The sequence below is a fragment of the Diadema setosum genome, chromosome 17 (assembly GCF_964275005.1).
Source record: "Diadema setosum chromosome 17, eeDiaSeto1, whole genome shotgun sequence".
Taxonomy (NCBI): domain Eukaryota; kingdom Metazoa; phylum Echinodermata; class Echinoidea; order Diadematoida; family Diadematidae; genus Diadema; species Diadema setosum.
Genome location: NC_092701.1, coordinates 13,959,358 through 13,982,893, shown reverse-complemented (window position 1 = coordinate 13,982,893; position 23,536 = coordinate 13,959,358). Strand labels below are relative to the sequence as shown.

At 41.1% G+C, this 23,536-nt stretch overlaps 1 protein-coding gene across 1 annotated transcript in view; it reads left to right on the top strand.

Annotated features, from left to right (window-relative positions):
- The first annotated feature begins 7,666 nt into the window (after nt 1-7,666).
- The window catches only part of LOC140240733 (hamartin-like), a 63,807-nt gene continuing 47,937 nt past the window's right edge, over nt 7,667-23,536 (top strand). Inside the window, exons 1-2 of the mRNA XM_072320497.1 lie at nt 7,667-7,732; nt 18,324-18,534. Coding sequence (XP_072176598.1) covers nt 18,426-18,534 — 109 coding nt within the window. The 5' untranslated portion in view covers nt 7,667-7,732; nt 18,324-18,425. The remainder of the gene's footprint in view (nt 7,733-18,323; nt 18,535-23,536) is intronic.

Here is a 23,536-nt window from a genome sequence, read left to right as displayed (position 1 = left end):
TGAGAGGGTGGTATGAGAACAGTATAGATAATCCCTTTTATTAGGAACTTTAGATATGATTAACGGTACATTGTTCTAGATAAAGACTAAGCGCACCGCGTGACAGCTGTGGACATCATAACCCTTTGGATATTCTCTTCACTGCCTTGAATAAAGACTAAGCGCACCGCGTTTACAACAGAACACCTGTGGACATGCAGAAGGCAGTGCTCGTATTTGTATAGCGGTTAGTTTCGATTCAGAAGTATAGGGATATAAAAACGAGCCCAAATTGGTTAAAAATTCATTTATTATGACTAAGCTACTCATTTGGAAATGCTATCATAGCTTGATAAGCATATCTATGTCCGACAAACAAAATGACACCAAAAAGGTTTTGCCACCTCGGATGGTACCAACAACCCATTTTTCGGCTCTTGGCCCATGGACTACAGGGGGAGGGGCGCACCGGGCGTCCTCCCCGCCCCCTCTTAATTTCCAAAGCGAAAAAGTATAGCTACAAACGGCAGTTTTTCTATAGACCGGGGGCCCAGGAGGTTTATTCAACCGAAAAGCGGACAAGCAACTGACCTCATAGGAAGTTTACATGGACCCTGGACATCACAAAAATGCATTGCTGCCGGGTCTCATCGTTGGCCTTCCCGCCAAAATCACGCAATGTATGACGTCACTTCCGGTTGGCCCTTTTACCAAATTTTTGAGACAGTTTGAGTTGAATGATCATTATTAATATGTCAGTTTCGGCTTCTAAGAGTGTCCTAGATATATTCTATTTGGTATCCAACTATTTTGGAGTATGTATTTACCATGTATTTGCCCATTTTCTATGTGGTGATGCTCCTGATGGTGAATATACTCATGGCAATCATTGTCGACGTCGCTGTTTTAGAGAAAATGACACCTAGATTTTGATCACTTTCGAGAAGATAGTTGTTAATACTCTATAAATATCTCAATCTTGTCTAACGGTTGTAAAAATCTATATCCAGCCCTTCTTGTGATTTGAGATAAGTCTAGTCTGTTCAAACATTAAAAAGTATAACCCTTCCACCGTTTAGGGTAGCGCCCTCTGTGATCTGAACCTTTGCAACACAAAAAATAAACTTTGAAACAAAGCATTATTGGACACAATAGTCATGTTGGAGATTAATGTTCGTAATGCGCACAAAAAATGGTATATCTCGTCAGAATATTATAATGTTCTAGATAATTTATGGAAGAGAGTACAGGAACTAGGCAATATCTTAATCTTGTACATGGGCAAACAGTATTTGCATCATTACGACCAAGAGTCAAACTAAATTCGCAATATTTCGGGACACAACTTTTAGAATGTCTTCGTCATCACTGACGCTTCCATCCCTCTCATCGCTTTCATCACTCTCATCGCTTTGCTCACTCCATGTCACTTCGGATTCCTCATCGTCTCGGTTTGCATTATCTGAAGGACTGAACGGTGAGCCTTCGAGAGATGCGGGGACTGCACTTCCTTGGTACCAGTCTGGCTCAAAGTGCTTCTGGGTAGATTTCCACCCATAGTCTACAAGACTGCCGTGCTGGCTCTCTTCCACATTCTGACGACATAATGTGCTCTTCGGATGTGCCCAAACCAAAGTCTATAATTATTTTTCCTTCATCCGACCTGGCACAGTACAGCAAGATGATGAATACGGCTGTGTCACTGGACCTAACAAAGATAATGCCCTCTTATTTGTGTAACATGATGGCCTTGCAAGTGTCTCGGCATAATCTATCTGCTAACAGTTGGTCGTTGCTATTCCTCAGTTCTACACAGCTTGCGCCATGAGAAACACACCACATTTTCTATCCAATAACCTGTCCATACTGGGGCTTCCTCCATTCCTACGTGATATATCTTGCAAACTGTTCCTTGACTGAAGAACTCTCGAGTAAATCCTTGCCTCTATAGCGCTGAACCTGCTCTGTCCCAGTAATGAAGAATTCATTTGAAATAGAACATTGCAAGTTTCGATCAGGAACGTCTCTGGCTCCTTCAGCTGCGTGCACTCTGTGTACTGTTGTTTTAGATCTCTGCGTTTTCTGAGGCAAAGTTTAACATTTTGATTCTGGGAACTGACTTCAGGAACCTGGAACTGTCAGCTGCACATTCATCTGAAACTCAGTCCGTCTTTTCTACCCTCGTTCAAGTGTTAGCTAGTGTTGTTAGGAGAAATTGCCTCGTTGTCTCACTGGCCACGTTCCTCGATGAGATATTGATGAGCTCAGAAGGACCATCATAGACAAAGGGGTTGTATGTGTTTTTGCCTTTTCCATCGCGGCCACATTCATATTGTGTGCCGAGTTCGGTCATATTCACCCTTAATGGTACTATTACAAAAAAAGAAGAAGAATAATTATATGGTTGTCCATACTCTTATCTATTGAGATACCAAAAATTAATAATTTAGTACACTCTAAGATGATCATACAGACATGTTATTGATGGTGCTTCTATGGAATCTGTCTCAAAATTTGGAGAAAATGGCCAAATGCCACAAAAAGAACATGTTGGTGTTTGTTTTTTTTTTTACGTTGCAAATTTGATTTGTTCAAGATCAAGTGACCATATTTCCAGCATGCTGTTGAATTTGCAACGGTGCCATTGAGGGTGAATATGAACACGGCACACCATACAACTTCGCCGCAATTGAAAAGGCATTGCTCTCTAGATTTCTTGAATCATCAGATGAGGCGGTTAGATAATATGTTGCAACTATGTGATATCTGCCAACGAGAACAGCAGGGAAAGGTCTCAAGACGTAGAGGAAGACGCTGCACTGGGTGAACTTTGTGCGAAATACGAGAGCTTCTTCAAAGACAAGTGAGACAACGAGGCAATTTCTCCTAACAGCACTCGAACGAGGGCAGAAAAGACGGACTGAGTTTCAAGATGAATGTGCAGCTGCCAGTTCCAGGTTTCTGAAGCCAGTTCCCAGAATCAAAATGTTAAACTTTGTTTCAGAAAATGCAAAGAGGTCTAAAACAGCAGTAAAAAGAGTACACGCAACTGAGGGAGCCAGAGACTTTTTCGGACGTATGCTAGCTGTTGCAGCTGAATCAAGTGATACAATCGATCTTAAGCACATTCTTAGCTACCCTCTCACTAAAGTACCTCTTTAGCTGGCCATCAAGTAATGGGGACACCCCTGAAGACTGAGAAAGCAGCTTTGACAAGGCTGCTTAAAGGGACTGTACAGTACTGGTTGAGGTGATAATTCAGGTTTATAACATTCCTAAGTGAGAAAATGAGCTAGGAACCTTTTATGAAAAATGAAAGAGCATGTAATTTTAAAAAGGATTCAACGTTTATTTGATGAAAATTGGTTTTCAAATGGCTGAGATATCCACACAAAAAAAGTGATAATACTGTTTTATTAGGATCTCTTTGTTTCACCTTGTTTTTGGATATCTCAGCCATTTCAAACCCGAGTTTCATCAAGTAAACCTTTGATTCCCCTTTGGATTGCATGTTCTTTGCCATCTCACAGAGTGGTTTCTGAATCTCTCGCAAAATGTTAAAGGGCTCATACAGTTTTGTTTGAGACCTAACTTCAGGTTTTTAACATTTTGGGGTGAGATAATGAGAGTCCTCTTATGAAATATGAAAGAGCATGTAATTCCAAGAGGAATTCAACGTTTATTTGATGAAAATTGGTCATGAAATTACTGAGATACCTAAAACAGAGTAATACTAACAAATTGTGGGACCCACATATTATTATGATTGCTTTTTTACTTTGTTTTTGGATGTCTTAGCTATTCTAAAACCGATTTTCATCAAACAAACTTTCAATTCCTCTTAGAATGGCATGCTCTGTACTATTTCATAAGTGATTTCTTGGTATCTCGCAAAAAGTTTAAAGCCAAATCCTCAGCTTCAACAATACTGTACCACCCTTTAAAAGCTAAATCCTCACCTCAACCAGAACTGTATAGTCTCTTTAAACGGCAAAACGAAGAAACAAATTTTCCTGTGATCTCAGAAAGAATGATTGACGGAGGCATCATCATTCATGAGACAATTCTACAACACAGCAGTTCAACATATGGCCAAGGGTCTCTTGAAGAGACTTTGCTCATGTCGCGGAGATGAAATTCACTTGGTACTAGACAAAATAATCAATCCCCCTCCATCAAAGATCCTGAGGGAAACCTGCAATGTTCTACCTCACATGAGTTCTTCATTGCTGGGCCAGATCAGGTTCAGCGCCATAGAGGCAAAGATTTACTCAAGAGTTCTTCATTCAAGGAACAGTTCGCATTTCGCAAGATATATCGGAATGGAGGAAGCCCCAGTATGGACAGGTTATTGGATAGAAAATGTGGTGTGTTTCTCATGGCACAAGCTGTGTAGAACTGAGGAATGCCAACAACCAACTGTAAGCAGATATGCCGAGACGCTAGCAAGGCCATCATGAACAAGCTAATATGCAAATAAGAGGGCATTATCTTCGTGAGGTCCAGTGACACAGACGTCTTCATCATCTTGCTGTACTGTGCCAGGTCGGATGAAGGAAAAATGATTATAGACTTTGGTTCGGGCAAAAACAAAAGGTAAGTTGATGTCTCAAAAATTGCAGCAGTCCTCGAAGAGAGGCAACCTGACATTAGCGATGCACATATTGGTCTCTCTGACAGGTTGCGATTTCACTTCACGTTTCTGCAGGAAAGGGAAAGTAAAACCCTATCAAAAGATGAAAAAAAGTGCAACACACATCAAATCTTTTCAGTCTCTCTCAAACGAGGAAGTAGATATTCGAGCTGCCACATTCTTCATCTGCCCACTGTATGGCTTTGCAACATTGGACATAAATGATGCCAGATATTACACAATGTCTTCAAGCGAATGAGCAGTGGAGGTGACAAAGGTACTGCCCCTTGCAAGACTGAATAAAATCATCTGCTATTTACTAATTCACTTCCTCTCTGTGCCACAACACTTAAAAATCACATCCAAGAGCACAGTATGTCGCCAGAATGTGGAAGAGAGCCAGCACGGCAGTCTTGTAGACTGTGGGTGGAAATCTACCCAGAAGCACTTTGAGCCAGACTGGTACCAAGGAAGTGCAGTCCCCGCATCTCTCGAAGGCTCATCGTTCAGTCCTTCAGATCAGTGGCGTATCTAGGGAAAACGGCGCCCGGGGCAAGCACGAAAATTGCGCCCCTAATTTCTGAAAAGTGTTCAACCCCAACCCCATCCCGGTAGGGACTTTAAACAAAGTCCATACGATGCTTTTTCAAGCACTTAAAAGGGATCTATTTGAGGGTGATTTAAATGTAATGAATTTTGATAGATTCTGGCGAGCGAGCGCAGCGAGCGAGCCGAAAATTTTTGTATTTCAGCTTACAAAACATGGAATTCTTGTCATGTTTTGTTAACCAAATCTTACAATTCTAATCAAGATATAGTGACAGCCTTATAGATATCGATTTATACCAAAAAACTGAGGACTTTAAAAAATACTCTAAATTAGTGCGCGCGAGTGAGCTGAAATTTGTAAATGTTCTCGTCATCATCACGTATTGTTCTTATATTCTTTTATATAAATTTTGGCGAGCGAGCGCAGCGAGCGAGCCGAAAATTTTTGTATTTCAGCTTACAAAACATGGAATTCTTGTCATTTTTTGCTTATTAAATCTCACAATTATAGTGACGACCTTATAGATAACGATTTATACCAACAAACTGAGGACTTGAAAAAATACTCTAAATTAGTACGAGCGAGTGAGCCGAAATTTGTATATTTCTGCGTCATCATTACGTTTTTTTCTTATCTTTTTTGATTTTTTTCTTGCGCCCCCTTCCCCGTATGTTCGAAACCGTTGGCGTCCTCTTTTGATCCAATCGGCGATCGCTTCAGAACGAATGAAATTGCAGTCGCTGCTCCGTGTAACATTTTTCCTGTTAAATATAAAATGACATGAGTGAACACAATAGATATTATCATTTTGTCCGCGTCATCGTCACGTTTTGTTCTTCTCTTTTTTATACAAATTTTGGCGAGCGAGCGCAGCGAGCGAGCCGAAAATTTTTGTATTTCAGCTTACAAATCATGAAACTCTTGTCATTTTTTGCTTATTAAATCTTACAATTCTAATCAAGATATAGTGACGGCCTTATAGATAACGATTTATACCAACAAAGTGAGGACTTTGAGGACGTTGACAATGGTTGACGCCCTCTTTTGATCCAATGGGCGATCGCTTCAGAACGAATGAAATTGCAGCCGCTGCTCCGTGAAACATTTTGCCTGCTAAATATAAAATGACATGTGTGAACACAATAGACACTGCCATTTTGTCATCATCACGTTTTGTTCTTATCTTCTTTTTTATACAAATTTTGGCGAGCGAGCGCAGCGAGCGAGTCGAAAATTTTTGTATTTCAGCTCACAGAACATAGAATTTTTGTGTGAACACAATAAACACTGTCATTTTGTCCGCGTCGTCATCATGTTTTGTTTTTATCTTGTTTGATTTGGTTTTCTGCCCCCCCCCCCCCCACCATTCTCCCTCCCACTTCCCGGCGAGTTTTTTTTTTTTTTCTTCTTCTTCTTCTTCTTCTTTTTCTTCTTCTTTTCTTTTTTTCTTCTTCTTCTTCGTTTTTTTTTTCTTTTTTTCTTCTTCTTCTTCGTTTTTTTTTTTTTCGTTTTTTTGCGCCCCCAAGGAGTGGCGCCCGGGGCACGTGCCCCCCTTGCCCCCCCCCCCCCCTAGATACGCCACTGCTCCCTCCCACATCCTCCCCCTCGCTCACTCCTCTCGCTCTTGCTTGGCCACGTTCATGATATTCAGTGTAAATATTAAAACAGGAAGTTTATTTGGATTACTATTTTATAGGCAAATTGTTCGATATTATAATCTACATCAAAATATACTGCTTTACTTTAAACAAGTGGGACTGTTTCAAGTCGATAAAACAAGCAAAACATGCATCAAATCCCCCTTGCTCGGGCTCGGTCGCGTTCATGACATCAGTGTATATACAAGAAGTTTATTGAAATGATATAGTTTATAGGCACATTGTTCAACAACAAATTCCATCAAAATGTACTGCTACCTTAAACAAGTGGGACTGTTTCAAGTCGATAAAAACACGCAAAAAGCCTGCATCAAATTGCACCATTTACAACATCAATATGCAAAAAGTTCTCACCGTGGGAAGGGGGGGGGGGGGACTACTTAGGCACTTCCACACCCTCTCCCCCCCCCTTGCTCGCTCCCTCGCATACTAACACCCCACCCCCCCCCCCCCCCAAGATGAAATCCTAGCTACGCCGGTGCCCTTTCCCCGCTTGGTTTCCCTCAAAAACAGTAAAAGTTTAGGGATTGAGAGCTTCCTGTATTCCAAATGTCTGTCCAAAAAAAAATCTCGTTACATTAGGGTCAAAACGCACCCCCCTTGAAAAAAAGCTGGTGACGCCCATGTCTTGCTAGAGCTCACATTTCGTGATTGCCCCTCCGTTCCCCTCCCTCCTCCCCCCCACCCCCCCCCCCCCCCCCCCCCCACCAACCCCCGGCCCGTATCAGGTCCTCGATACGGATAGAGGATCCGAAGACCTGGCACGGCGCGGCCGCGGTACGCGGCACGCACGCCTGCTTAACATGCACACTGCGCCTGCACGATCTCACGACTACGGCGACCGGTCACATGATTGTGCAAAATGGCGACTTGCAGGCTGCTTGTTCCAAATGACATTGATAGTAGTAAAAGGTGAGTAAAACTAGAATTATCGCGTGATGGTAAACACTTTACCGACGAGTTAGCTAGCGAGGAAGTTGATGAAGTTTACACTATCACTGTCAAATCTGCATAGCACCCTGTTTTAGTGTATACGGTAGTACGGTACCTACATGTTGTACGTAAGGATGTGTTTCGTGTTCTCTGCCATTGAGGCAGTGCCAATCGCCAGTGCAGTGGCAGTGCAGTGCAGTGTTTGGCCGCTGCGCCGCGCTGCGCTGTGGAAGACAGCCTGAACTGTGGTAGGCCCTAGATCGTATGTAATAAATATGAACTGGTGCTCGGGAGTACTACAGTATATTAGAATGACTGCAAGAGTACTGTTAAGGAAAAGCATTGGCAAAGCATTAAATACTGTAGGCCTAGCCCTAGGTCTTGATCTAGCTATCAATCGGCAATCCTGGAAAACAGGGTCAGGTTCAGGCAGGGCTTCATGTAGCTACACGCAGCCGCTGTCGCGAAGCGACAGGGCTGCACGGCTACTCCTTCGCAGACGTTGTCATTTTTCAGTGGTGGTTGTGCGACTCCTTCATGAATATCTTTTTTAATCGTGGAAAACTAAAATATAAGGAATCCCCGTAATCTATGATAATCATCCAATAATCGGTATGCGTATTTTTTTTTAATTACGTCAAAAACCTACCGAAATAAGTCCTTAAAATCAGGTCTGTGAGCGTCCGTATTGCTTCACTCCTCATCTTCTGCGTGTTATTGAATGGCAATCACTCTCCTATGCTACAACGTAGGTAGTCGGAGGTAGTCGGAGTGACGTCATATCATGAGAGCAGCACGCGCGGAAATACATGGTAGAAGACGACAAGCTTTATATACGTAACACACGAAACGCACGGGCGTACGTAAAATGCTAACACCGTACCTAGGGTTGAGCGTTCGTGGCTGTTCGTTTATTTTGTGAATCATCGCACAATCTACTCCGAAAAATTCAACAATAAGGTTTGGATACCAACAAAACACCAAATTCAACTCAACCATCAGCAATATACGATATAGGTGGGTGGTATTACTGTTAAAATCAAACAAAATAAAAGACATTTTTGTGGTCTTGCCGTCAAAAGCGACAGTCGTTTACGTACGTTTAAACACTAGTACATGTCAGACTGCTGTGCTGTGCACAGCGGTCTGGTCAGGCTAGGCTTCATGTAAAAATGTAACCCCCATTCCCCCCCCCCCCCCCCCCCCCCCCTGGGCTCCACTGCACTGGCACTGCACTGGCTGCACTGTCCGTATAATACACTTGTCAATGTTAATGACTCACCCCACTACCCCCGGACATGGGTGTGTCATTTCCTCGTTTGGTCCGTCAAATTTGTGACCCAGGTGTTCGTCATTTTACCAGCTTTGTCCGTCAAATTTTTGACCGAGGGGTGCGTCAAAATCCCATCATTGTCGGTCAAAATTTTGACCGAGGGGTGCGTCATGGTACGTCACTTGGCTATGGAAAATAACACGCATTATTTTGAACCGAGGGGTGCGTCATGGTACATCACTTGGCTATGGAAAACTGCACGCATTTTTGCACGCTACCAGTTCCGGATACACGTACCGCCAGTGAATTTACAGTGAGCGCTTTCCCACGGCAAGTGAAAAGTCGGGAAGCGTTTGGGATTAAGAGGGAAAAATGCTTGCCAGAATCTGGCAAGCAAATAATTTAAAAGCCACCCTTTCTCCTTACATTTTCCCTCCAACAAACCCATGAAATCATGCATACTCAATCTCAAACCAGGGACTGTTCAGCGATGTAACAACTTAGTTCAACCTTTACTGTCGAACACTTAATGCCTATTGCATATTGCGATGCAACACCAACACACATTGCTATCGAAGAAAGTTTGTTTACATTCCAATACAGTGTGCGTCTAAATGATGTTCTGTGGTGACAAAGGTGAATTTTTGACAGTAAAAGAAGCGGCAGCAGAAGAAACTGCCTGCCGCATGCCATTTTCTGCTCGCGGGATAGCCCAACCAGCAGATGCGCGATGCTAGCCAGCGCTGTTAGCTGTGCGAATCTCTACGTACAGCGACTGGGCTGTATGTAGTTACTCGCGGGAATGCCGTGGCGTGGTGTGTACCTGCGCTGCAGCAGTATGCATCCACCGGACTAGCAGTGGCCGCGCACACACAGCGCATCTGCACACATGTGATTGTCATGTATGGATTGCATGCACAGAATACATACTACTGTACGGAATATCGTAGCAGCAGCGTGATGTACGGTGAATGACGGTACGGGGCTAATACAGGGCCATGGTAAGGGAAACTTGCCGAAACTTTTACAAATTATGTTTACGAACCAAAAGAAAATGAAATTGCTTGAATAAAACGTATGCAAAAATCGTTTCAGTATTTACGGGGGTGCGTCAAATGTACCAAGGATGTCCGTCAAAAAAGTGACCGAGGTGTGCGTCACTTTCAACGTGTTGTCCGTCAAAAAAGTGACTGTGGTGTTCGTCACTTGCAGCATTTTGTCCGTCAAAAAAGTGACTGTGGTGTCCGTCAAAAACCCTGTGTGGTCAGTCAAAAAACGACCATGACGCACCCATGTCCGGGGGTAGTGGGGTGCGTCATTACATTGACAAGTGCATAACATAGATAAGAACAGACAGTTACTGTTAGTGTTAGATGGTTGGGTGCCCAACACATCGACCACTTAATGTTTTTCTATCAATAGAAACATGAAAAATCTCACAATTTGCCTGAAATTTTACTCACGTACGATGTGGAGAAATAGGCCGACCAGTCACCCCGGGGCGCTCCAGCTGCAGCTCCTTGTACACAGTTAACGTTAGAGTCAAAGCCCCAATTTTTGGCCGGCCTCCAAAGTCCGGGTACGGACACATATTTTATCACTTGCCACAAACCAGCAAATTCTACTGTCACAACACATGCATATCACATCATTTCACATACTGCATTACTGGCACACTTGTTTACCACAGGAAAGTGCCTGAGTCACCTCCAAAAATCCATCTAACCGTTAAAATCCCAAATTTTGCCATCAAAAACGCAGAATTGCCGCAACTTTTCCAAAGCATGCGCGAATTAGCTCATGTGTAAAGAATCGTAGTCGCCAAAAAAGCGCTAAAAATTGAAAAACTATGCCATTCTGTTGCGAGATTTTTCGCTTATCGCAAGCTCAGAGTGTGATGATGGTATCCTCAAAAACACAAAAGAAAAACGAAATCTCTGTACGTGCCAATGCAGTGAATAAATGTACAGGGGCTGAATGCTAGTGCAGAGACACCAAAATTCGGACGGGCGCTGCAATGTCTCTGATGTAGAAGTGCGCCAACAAGGTATGGCGCGCGCTCAAAAGGCTGTCCAAATTTTGTGGAATTGACAAGGTGATAATATTTGGGGATTCTGTGAAATTTTGTTACGTATTTAACAAAATCAATATTGGGAAAAAGTAGGTTGATATACATTTGTATTTAACATACATTGTTATAGATATAATTTTGTAGAGTATTATTTTAGTTGAACAAATATTGCAAAAAAGCTCAAGTGTTTGAAAATTGGGGGTTTTACTCTATACTGTGGGAGCGCCCCGAGTCAAAAGAGTGCTATCTCTGTAGAGTAATGTCCCAGTTCGCAGCCTGGCACTGGTTCGCGGCCACTACAGACAGCATATTTGGTAATATAATGCTGAACGCAGCGACACACTCTACACATGTGTACCACACATTCACTAGTACATTGCTAATCTACAAAAATCAACCGATGACATGGGCAAAATCTCCGACCAAAGTGAAATATTCTCACCTAAATGACGACATCTCGGATCCAAAATTTCATTTTCGGTACTTATTAACATCACAGTTAAAGGTAGGGGATACCTTTTACAGACCTCCCAAAATGCAGCAAAACATTAAATATGAACCTCAGGGGACTTGTTTAGGCTACTGCTGAGAAATTTGTGAGTCAACAGTTATCTACAATTTGAATAATGCACAAAAATCAACTACTCAGTAGTTCTGTGTGTCAGCCACACTTAAGCCTTTTTGTTGCAGTCTTCTATATTTTTTTAATCTATAAACACAAATCTAAAAGTATAAGAGCTGATGTAATAACATATAGAGTGTGTGGCAAAAATGTATATAGAAATGTTTGTAAGTTTTGATGAACTTTCTTCACAAAATATACATGATGGACACACATGCAGTGCATGGGTCTGCAAAGGTAGCCTAGGTTGGAATTTACGGTGAGCCCCGAAAAAAATTCAATTCAAAATCTAACGGTCAATAAAAATGTACTAAATGTTACCTTCCACTTTCAATACTTTATGGGAGTTTCTAAAATGATACTCTCTTCAACATACCACTGTATTTATACAACTCTTCATTTAAGGCATGCAAATGGGATTCCCTACCTTTAAAGGTAGGGAATCCCATTTGCTTGCCTTAAATGAAGAGTTGTATAAATACAGTGGTATGTTGAAGAGAGTATCATTTTAGAATCTCCCATAAAGTATTGAAAGTGAAAGGTAACGTTTAGTACATTTTTATTGACCGTTAGATTTTGAATTGAATTTTTTTCGGGGCTCACCGTTAATTCCAGTACATTACTAGTCTACCTTTGCAGACCCATGCACTGCATGTGTGTCCATCATGTATATTTTGTGAAGAAAGTTCATCAAAACTTACAAACATTTCTATATACATTCTTGCCACACACTCTATATGTTATTACATCAGCTCTTATACTTTTAGATTTGTGTTTATAGATTAAAAAAAAAAAATACAGAAGACTGCAACAAAAAGGCTTAAGTGTGGCTGACACACAGAACTACTGAGTAGTTGAGTTTTGTGCATTATTCAAATTGTAGATAACTGTTGACTTCCAAATTTCTCAGCAGTGGCCTAAACAAGTCCCCTGAGGTTCATATTTAATGTTTTGCTGCATTTTGGGAGGTCTGTAAAAGGTATCCCCTACCTTTAAGGAACAAGGGGTCTAAGAAACTGGATATTTTGTCATTTTCCTGATGTTCATGGATTTTGAATACATGTCCTCACATAGAAATAGAACTTTCGCAAGCCCATGTGGGCCTCCATTTTTTCCGGAAGTGGATGTTACGATCGAAAAAATAGAAAAAAACATTAATAAAAAGACATCAGTGACTCTGCCACAATTGCAATCCCTGTTCGTAGTCACTGCACGCGCGGCAGCCCTTTTCATGTGCTTTTGCAATGGGACTTGGCACTTACACAGCGTTTGCAAGCCAAATGAAGGCGTTCAGCAGAAGATCGCGGAGCACACGCATATCGCATAGGAATTGTACATCAGGCCGTGAACCGGACTACCACGGTCGCGAACCGGCAGACGCTGTACCGGATTGCGGTCATGGTCTTTTTCAACTGTCGCGATGGACATTGGTCTTGCGATGGTGACAATAATGTAAACTGATGAGTGGTCAACCTCTATTATATAACCTGGGTTAAAGCAATTTGCAAGTTTGCGTTTCAGAGTGGAAAAACCCTTATGCGGCAGCAGACCGGGACACATAAGTTGGAAAAGCAACACAAATATTTGCCCAACTATTAGTTTCGTAAGTTACCAGCAAAAGCCTTATTTTTATTATGCACGTACGTTTCTTACCTTATTCATACGATACGTTCACTTGTTGATTTCCACATTTCATCCCATGTAGTCTTGAAAAGATGTTTTTCTACGAGATCATCTCCATATACATGTACCTCATTCTTTGGCTTTCGATGCAACCTTTGCGTGTACTTTACGCATTGGTGATATGAATAACGCATGAGAGCCGCAACGATTTTAGCCTTTGAACCAGGTCTTTTCGCTGTGCGCTGTGTAGTGGGGAGCGAAAGGGTTCGAGTGAAATGCGCCCACACCAGCAGCGAGTGATTGGGCACAACACGATGTCGCACAGCAAGAGTGCCTGGTCAAAAAGGCTACAGTGCTACTGACTCGCGCAAGCGCAGAGGTTTCAAATCCCGTCTTCGTGAGCAGCTGTCGATCTCAGAGATCCCTGCTGACCGAATCATTTAAAGTCATCGATTTAGACGGAAATGGACTATTAACGGACTATTATGTTCCGCATATCCTCTTGTCAATAATTGGAATACATCGGTAAGTATTCAAATTGACGCATTTTTTAGTATATAAGGTTAGATTTAACTGCGATACTATGCCTTTCCAGATCCAAAATCCTCCAATGCGCAGCCCCAACGACACGCATTGGGGCTGGTCACAGTAACCCGACCAGATGCCGTGCAAAGCACGGCATCAGACAGGCGGGGCCTCGCCATCACATTGGGGAACCCCAACACAGCTACAAACCTTATAAAAATCTATATGTTACTGGTAAGAATTTATACATTACTCACGTAAAGTGCATGTTTATATTACAAGGTACATAAGTCCATAGAGAGCCCTTGCGATAAGTCCATGGAACAAAAAAAAAATGGCACTTTTTAGCGCAATCCCCGACCGACGGGATTCATCGTTGCAGAATTCAAAATGGCGTGTTGACCACTCTGCAAATTATGCGCGCGCATGCATGACTGGAAGTGCAGTGATCTATTGCGTACGTGCGCTCTTTGGTAGCAGCACATTCAACAGCGTGATCTTTAAAAGTGCATTCAGATCAAGTGAACTCCCGATTATCAGATGTGTCATATTATACAGATATTGACTGGTACGGGGTGGAATATAACATTCTTTGGACCGCTAGGGAGTTATATTTTCCCAAGGGATTATATTTTCCCGAAGCTTGCAGCGCTGAGGGAAAATACATGATGACGAGGGAAAATATAACTCCCTGGCGTTCCAAAGAATGTTACATTCCACCCCCTACCAGTCGATATCTGTTATATTAGATGGCCTTGCCCTTGATTACGGTTTACAGAAGAGCCTACGCTACACACTAACGACGCATAACCGTTTTTATGCTCATGTTAGCCCGACCAGACGCTGTGTGTGCGCGTTGTCGCGATTTTGTACAGCGACTGGGCCGTGTAGTAGGCTCATGTCCTCTAGCTCTCTCCTAAACGACAGTAGATTCTAGGCCCTTGGCCCTACTAACGTTAGGCTCAAGTCTAGTAACGACGCTTTATAGTTAAATTAGGCTCAGGTCCAAAAGATCAGCAGATGTTCTAGGGTCGACTCACAAAACAATTCTAACTTTACTCTTACTTAGGCCTAACGTTATGGCCTACTGGGCAATTTTCATCATTTGACATGTTGTTTCGTAAAGTACTCAGTAGATTTGTCTAACGTTAGGCCTAACCGTTAATGTGTTAGGACTAGACCCAGATTCTAATGTTAGGCCTAAACTAGATCTATCATCTAGTTTCTAGAATCTACACGGTCTAACGTTACATGTACGTAAGTCTAGCGTTTAGGTCTAGTGTTAGTGTCTACATCGCATGCGTCCAAATTGGCTCCCCAGTGCATCATACTTTTTCTACCCTGTGATTTTTAGTCATTTGTCTTGTGCCAGGACAGGTATATAGGCCTAACGTTAGACGTACCTTGAGTTCTGTCATCAGGAATCTGCAGCAATTTCAAAATCAAGTCTTGTTTTTCCTCTGTTGCAGAGATGAACATTGTAGAAAAACACAGTGATTTGCAGACTAGTCTGCTCGGTGTCGTAGTCCTCCACTTGTTCGATGTAACGTTAGATCAGACTAATATTCTAACGTTACTCTAAGTTAGCCTACGTCAATGTAGGCACGTACAATGAAGATGAACTAAACAAAATATCTCGAGACTATTAACTCGCTTGATTTAGGACATGTTTAGTGGAGTTAGAATCTTTATCCTCCAAAATCTTATCGAGCTCGTCGTTGTTTATTATAGGCAAAATGGGGTTCCATTTTGAAGTGTGAATCCAAACTTCGCGGGCCGAATGATACGTGCATACATAAACGGTATATGATTGGGTACGGTACCTACATTATTACACTGTGTAACGTTTAGCTTCCGATTTCCACCCAGGCAGGCCTAGTGCGTGACGCTACTCGCCGCGCTGCGCCGCGCCGTGCCGTGCCGTCTGCTCTCTCACACGTATCGTGGGGGGGGGGGGGGGGGGGGCTGGTGGGAACAGATTATATCGATCCAGACTGCAGTTATCGGTAGTAATTGTTTGCTCGTCCCAGTTACCGACGTGGTCCCACACCCTTACATTGGTGTAATTGCTCGTATTTCAACCGTAAGAGGGCGACACACATGGAAAAAAATATATTCATTTGACCAGTTGGTGAAATAAACGAGCTGGGAAAATATAACATTTGCGATCCTCACAAACAGTATCATGTGACGAGCTCTCGACCAATCACATACTGGATCAGAAACTGTCTAAGCCATCTAATGTATCAAATTGCTAAAGCAATTTCCCCTTCTGGCATCATTCTGGCTGGATAAACTGGCATCTACCGTACTTGTCTGTGTAGATGCCAGCTTATCCTAAATCTGACAATTCATCACAGTACTGGCGGGCTAATTTCAGTATATGGTGTACATTGTATGTACACCTAGAGTATGCGCATTTGCGTACAGGGATTAGGGAGTGAGTAGTGACTTGGTATTAAAATGTGTGATTTCTGCATGCACTGAGCAATATTTATGGCAATAATGTTATGATAGATAGCCATAGTTTAATATCAACAGCATTGTTGAGAATCTAAAATATGTATGTGATAATACATTTCTGTAAACCAAATTCAAAGTCATTTTCAGGTCATTACTGTCACTGTAGCCGCATCACACTTGTAAAAAATGACACTTAATTGGTATAATGTTCTTACATATTTTAGCTTTTCTATGAGTGGTCCAATTTTGGCATGCAATAATGCATTAATAGCCATAAATATTGCTTAATGCATAAGAAAATACCATTTTACTGGCTTGCTACTTGCTCACTGCTCTTCATCGGCATACTGTAAACATATTTTCATGTGATTAATTTTTTTGCGCTGAGCGGCTCGAAATCATATTCACGCTGCGCATTTGTCAACCCATTCACAATGTGTAGAGAAAATTGTGAAGATAGAACTTTGGTGGGTTTTAGAATTTGTGCTAGCCAGAAATTGCATGAAATATGTGAAAATTAATGTACCACGAAAATTACGGCGTTTACAGTACATGCATTTATTTGGCATACATGCTCGAGGTGCTGAAATTCGCCTGCCATATGTAGATTGTCACGGTATGGTGGCTTCTAGCACTCTGGAACAATGGGACATTATGTGCCTGGTTTGCTTTGGCTGTCAGTTATTGTCCCTGCCGAACGAGTTCGAGCAGGGGACTATGAAACGGGCTCCGTACGTGTGTGTGTCCGTGTGTCCGTCTGTCCGTCCGTCCGTCTGTGCGTCCATGTGTGATCAAAATGTTCAATTTGCTACTTCTCTGTCATTTAGGAGCCAATTTTGATTCTGTTTGCTTTATATGATAGCACTACATGGGAGCTTTGAAACTTCTACACAGAATTTCAGTTGTGACCTTTGACCTTGACCTTTGACCTGTATTGTACATTTTGCTTCAAAATGCTACTCCTTCGCCATTTCTAACCCGATTTCGATTCCGTTTGCTGTATGTGATGGCACTAGGTGAGGGCTTCAAAACTTCTACACAGAATTTTGACCTTTGACTTCTTTGACCTTTGACCTTGATTTTTGACCTACATTGTACAATTTGCTACAAAATGCTACTCCTTTGCCATTTCTAACCCGATTTCGATTCTGTTTGCTTTATGTGATGGCACTAGGTGAGGGCTTCAAAACTTCTACACAGAATTTTGACCTTTGACTTCTTTGACCTTTGACCTTGATTTTTTACCTATATTGTACATTTTGCTACTAAATGCTACTTCCGGCGGGGACATATATTACGCACCGCGTAATTTCTACTTTTCCTTGTTTGTTCGGTTGTCATTTCCTTTTTCTGCTCTCTCTCCCCCTCCCTCTCTCTCGTCTCTTCCCCCCCCCCCCCACTTCATCAAAGTGTACATTTATGATTAATTGATAGAGTCAACTTGAGCATGGAGTGGGAAGGCACTTCAAATTCAAACATTTCCATACTTGCCAACTAGTAAGATTTTATCAGATTCAGTAAGATTTTTTACGTTAAATATAGCAAAATCAGATTTTCTGTCAGAGAAATCAGATTTTAAAAAAATATTTAGATATACCTTTCATGTTTATTTCCTGAAGATTTGACCGAAAGTAAGATTTTTAACTTCAGTTTGCATATGAAATAAGATTTTTGCAATCCACGAGTAAGATATTTCATCTTGAAATGTTGGCAGGTATGCATTTCTGTCACAGAACGTCTTGTTAGCACCACCAGCACTCTGAAAATCAGTCTCTTGGTTATATGAAAAATTCACCGCATATTTACCGGTATTTGCATCAGGGTATGATTTAGTGTCATTTAAGAGAGTTAAGTCGTATTGTTACTCGTCATAAGCATTACCAGTAAGTTGCACACATGGATGTCACTCTATATATTAAAGTCTCAAATAGATCACCTCCAAATGATTACAGAGTTTGTGTACTGATTTTTTTTTTTCCCTGTCAATCCTCAGGAAGGAAGCTGTCAACATTGAAGGCTGCTATTTGTCTCTCTTTGAGTTCCCCAGCTGGTAGTAAGGAATAGACCAGCCTGACTGATACTGGCAACATTTATAATGGCTCAGCACATATCAGAACCCACTGCTCTTTTCCCTCATCTGGAGTCAAGTGATCTTCACACTGTGCAAGAGTTTAAGGTCTTGATTCAGGACAACCTCTCTTCAGGTATGTTTAATGATATCAGTTTGATTTTTTTTTTCTTGTCCATTCCCAGTTCATAGGCAATTAGAATTATCAGGTCTCTGTGTTGTTGTTGTTGTTTTGCTTTGTTTGTTTGTTTGTTTGTTTTAGCTCACATGAGCAATAGCTCAATTCAGCTAATATGTCAATAAGTTTTCACCCATCCAAGTGGTGTGTGTTGTGTGTTAAAGGACAAGTTCACCTTCATAAACACAAGGATTGAGAGAATGCAGCAATATTAGTAGAACACATTAGGGCTCACACCTGTAAATAAAATCGACTGTCCCAGACCCCTTCACAAATTCGTACCAAAGATACCAAAATAAATGAAGAAAAAAATTAATTAGAAATCAATGTTGTAGTTTGGCCAAAAACTGAATAGCTGTAGATATTGAGTATGAATTCCTCTACAAACTGCATTTTGGTTGGAAGATGAAAGCTTTTCTGATGGAATTTGAGGGGACTATATTTCATTGGGTACGTGTACAGAAAATAGGTGATTTTTTGAGTGACAAGAACTCGTAGTCTGGCTTGGACCCTTGGACAGAAGAATCCACCCTGGAAATTTGATGGATGAAAGGGTATATCTCACTTATCCAGGTTAGTGAAGATGAAACACCTCATTTCTCCCAGCTATTTTACAGAATTTTTTGAAATTTTAATTTTAACACACGTCTCTATGGGGAATTATTTACCCGTGTGAGCCCATTAGTGAAAGTTTGAGGAAAATTGGACAATTGATGCAAAAGTTATGAATTTTTAAAATTTGTGTGTTGGAACCGCTGGATGAGGAGACTACTAAGGCTTGTGATGTCATATGAGTACAACATTATAAAGAAAATTCAACATATTTTCACTTTTTTTGCATAATAAAAGAGCACTTGACTTGCCTCTTTCTAAAGGCAATGGGAATAATATTACCCATAACATGTCAGTAACGAGTCAAGGGAATGTGTACTTTATTCAAAAGATGAAATTTTGTGAAATTCTCTTTATATTTTCCTTTTATTTTTATTTTTATTATTGTTGTACGCATGTGACATCATACACTGCAGTAGTCTTCTCATCCAGCGGTGACTGCACAAAAACTTCAAAAATTCATAACTTTTGAACGGATTGTCCGATATTCCTCAGACTTTCAATGATGTATTCTACAAATATTGCTACATTCTCTCAATCCTTATGTTAATGAAGGTGAACTTGTCCTTTAACTGTTTGCCAGGGCTGCACACTAACCCATTTTTTCTGCCGGTCCAACCTGTCTCTGTCGGACCGGTAAATGCCCCGTTTTACCATTTTTTACCGGTCCGAACAGAAAATTTACCGGTCAACAACGACAACCTAAAAAAAAACATTAAATGACTTGCAAACTTATTTTCTTGTTTTTTATGGACGTACGCCCTTACCCTTGTACATTTTACAGATTAATATTCTTTTTTTAAACTTGCATTATTTATTGCACAAGAAATAGAAAAAAAAGATAGGAAAAAATAGAATGTTTGTTTGTGAATTACAGTGTAAAATGATAATGAACAAAATCAGATTGTATCAAATGCGTTTGTGACTTTTTCTAAACATCGGCGCACGAACTTGCTGCGTAACCTGCTCTTGGTGGTCAGTTGGATTGCGACGATTTAATGAATTATTTTAGCTGTGATATTTTCTGATGCACGCGCTACAAGGGGTTCTTTATTTTTCTCCCGATAATCTATTCGAATTGTGCATGCGTTCTTGAAAGGTACACGACATGCAGGGCCGAATTCGCAATCCTTTTTGCGCCCATTTCCACCTCAAATATTAGCGGGATTGTGACGATTTCATAAATTACTTCGGCTGTAATATTTTCAGATGCAAGCACCAAAAGAGGTTGAAAATGTGTCCTTTATTTTTCCCGATAAACTCTTCGAATTTCGTAAGTGCGTTCTTAAAAAAAGATGCACCACATGGCCGAATTCATGATACTTTTTGCGCCTATTTCTACCTCAAATATCAGCGGGATTGTGACGATTTCATAAATTACTTCGGCTGTAATCTTTTATGATGCAAGCGCCAACATAGGTTGAAAATGTGTCCTTTATTTTTCCTGATAAACTCTTCGAATTTCGTAAGTGCGTTCTTAAAAAGATGCACCACATGGCCGAATTCATGTTACCTTTTGCGCCTATTTCTACCTCAAATATCAGCGGAATTGTGCCGATTTCATGAATTACTTCGGATGTAACTTTCTGTGATGCACGCACCGGCGAGAATGGTTGAAAATGCGTTATTTTTCTCCCCATAATCTCTTCGCATTCCGTACATGCGTTCTTGAAAGGTATACGACACGGCCGAATTCACGATCCTTTTTGCGTCTATTTCTACCTAAAATATCAGCGGGATTGCGATGATTTTATGAATAACTTCGGCTGTAATCTTTTATGATAACGCACCAAAATGGGTTGAAAATGTGTCCTTTATTTTTCCCGGATAAACTCTTCGCATTTCGTAAATGCGTGCTTAAAAGATATACGACACGGCCAAAAACCATGATTCTTGTTTTTGCGCCTATTGTTTCCTCAAACTTCAACGGGATTGCGATGATTTCATGAATTATTATTCGGCTGTAATCTTTATGATGCACTGGCCAAAAGGGGTTGAAAATGTGTCCTGTATTTTTCTCCCAATAATCTCTTCGCATTTCGTACATGTGTATACGACACGGCTGAATTCACGATCCTTTTATCACCTATTTCTACATTAAATATCAGCCGAATTGTGGCAATTTCATGAATTACTTCAGATGTAATCTTTTGTGATGCACGCACCAGCTAGAATGGTTGAAAATGCGTTCTTTATTTTTCTCCCCATAATCTCTTCGCATTCCGTACATGCGTTCTTGAAAGGTATACGACACGGCCGAATTCACGATCCTTTTTGCGTCTATTTCTACCTCAAATATCAGCGGGATTGCGATGATTTTATGAATAACTTCGGCTGTAATCTTTTATGATAACGCACCAAAATGGGTTGAAAATGTGTCCTTTATTTTTCCCGGATAAACTCTTCGCATTTCGTAAATGCGTGCTTAAAAGATATACGACACGGCCAAAAACCATGATTCTTGTTTTTGCGCCTATTGTTTCCTCAAACTTCAACGGGATTGCGATGATTTCATGAATTATTATTCGGCTGTAATCTTTATGATGCACTGGCCAAAAGGGGTTGAAAATGTGTCCTGTATTTTTCTCCCAATAATCTCTTCGCATTTCGTACATGTGTATACGACACGGCTGAATTCACGATCCTTTTATCACCTATTTCTACATTAAATATCAGCCGAATTGTGGCAATTTCATGAATTACTTCAGATGTAATCTTTTGTGATGCACGCACCAGCTAGAATGGTTGAAAATGCGTTCTTTATTTTTCTCCCCATAATCTCTTCGCATTCCGTACATGCGTTCTTGAAAGGTATACGACACGGCCGAATTCACGATCCTTTTTGCGTCTATTTCTACCTCAAATATCAGCGGGATTGCGATGATTTCATGTATGACTTCGGACGCAATCTTTATGATGCACGGGCCAAAAGGGTTTGAAAATGTGTCCTGTATTTTTCACCCAATAATCACTTCGCATTGCGTACATGCCTATACGTCACGGCCGAATTCATGATCCTTTTAGCGCCTATTTCTACATCAAATATCAGCGGGATAGCGATATGTCATTAATTATTTCGGATGAAATCTTTAGTGATACATTCACCAGAAGGGTTGAAAATGCGTTCTTTATTTTTCTCCCGATAATTTCTTCGCATTTGTGCATGCGTTTTCAAAATTATACATTGCATGCAGGGCCGAATTCGATATTCTTTTTGCGCCTATTATTGTTTACTCAAATTCCAACGGGATTACGAAATTTTCATGAATTACTTTTCGGCTGTAATCTATATGATGCAAGCGCCAAAAGGGGTGAAAATGTGTCCTTTATTTTTCTCCCGCTAATCTTTTCCCATTTCGTACATGCGTTCTTAAAAGGTATACGACACGGCCGAATTCACGATCCTTTTTGCGCCTATTTCTACCTCAAATATCAGCGGGATTGTGGCGATTTCATGAATTACTTCAGATGTAATTTTTTATGATGCACGCACCAGAAGGGTAAAATGTGGTTTTTATTTTTCTCCCGATAATCTCGTCGCATTTGTGCATGCGTTTTTGATAACCAACACGGCATGCAGGACTAAATTCAAGATCCTTTTTGCGCCTATTATTCCCTCAAATTTCAACGGGATTGCGTTGATTTCATGCACTCACCAAAATGTGTCCTTTATTTTGTATTTTTTTCCTCTCCTCTGTAATCTCTTCGCATTTCGTACATAAGCTTTTGAAAGATACGAAGCGGCCGGTCGAATTCATGATCCTTTTTGGGACGATTTCTACCTCAAATATGTAAGCGGGACTGCCATGATTTCATGATTTTTTTTCCCTCCCTAGTATTATCTCTTCACATTTTGTGCATGCGTTCTTAAAAAGTACACGGAAGAGCCGATTTCGTGATCCTTTTTGCGCCTATCTTCATTATGAGACCATTCTGAGCGAATGAAAATATTCATTTGTGAAATGACTGTGTATAATGAAAATGAACGCAATCAGATCCATTTACAGTATCGCTGAATATCGAATGTGTTTGTACTTTTTCTAAAAATCGACACAAGTAAATTAGTTCTAACATAACTGCCACGCTGCTGCGAAGCCGGGATCGGATCGATCTTGCGTTAAAAAATCATGAGTAAAATGACCCAGAAATGCGTGCGCTTCTATCAGTGCTTCTTGTCTGGCATGACCGCCGATCGCAAGCAAACGAAAAGCAGTTACACTGTACATGCTCTGCATGTATTGCATTGCACGGCAGTGCGTGAGCAGCGCCAAATGCGCAAGCGAGGGCGAATAACTGGTCGACTGCTAGTGCTCAAAACTAATGTATGTTTACTGTACAAAGTGCACCG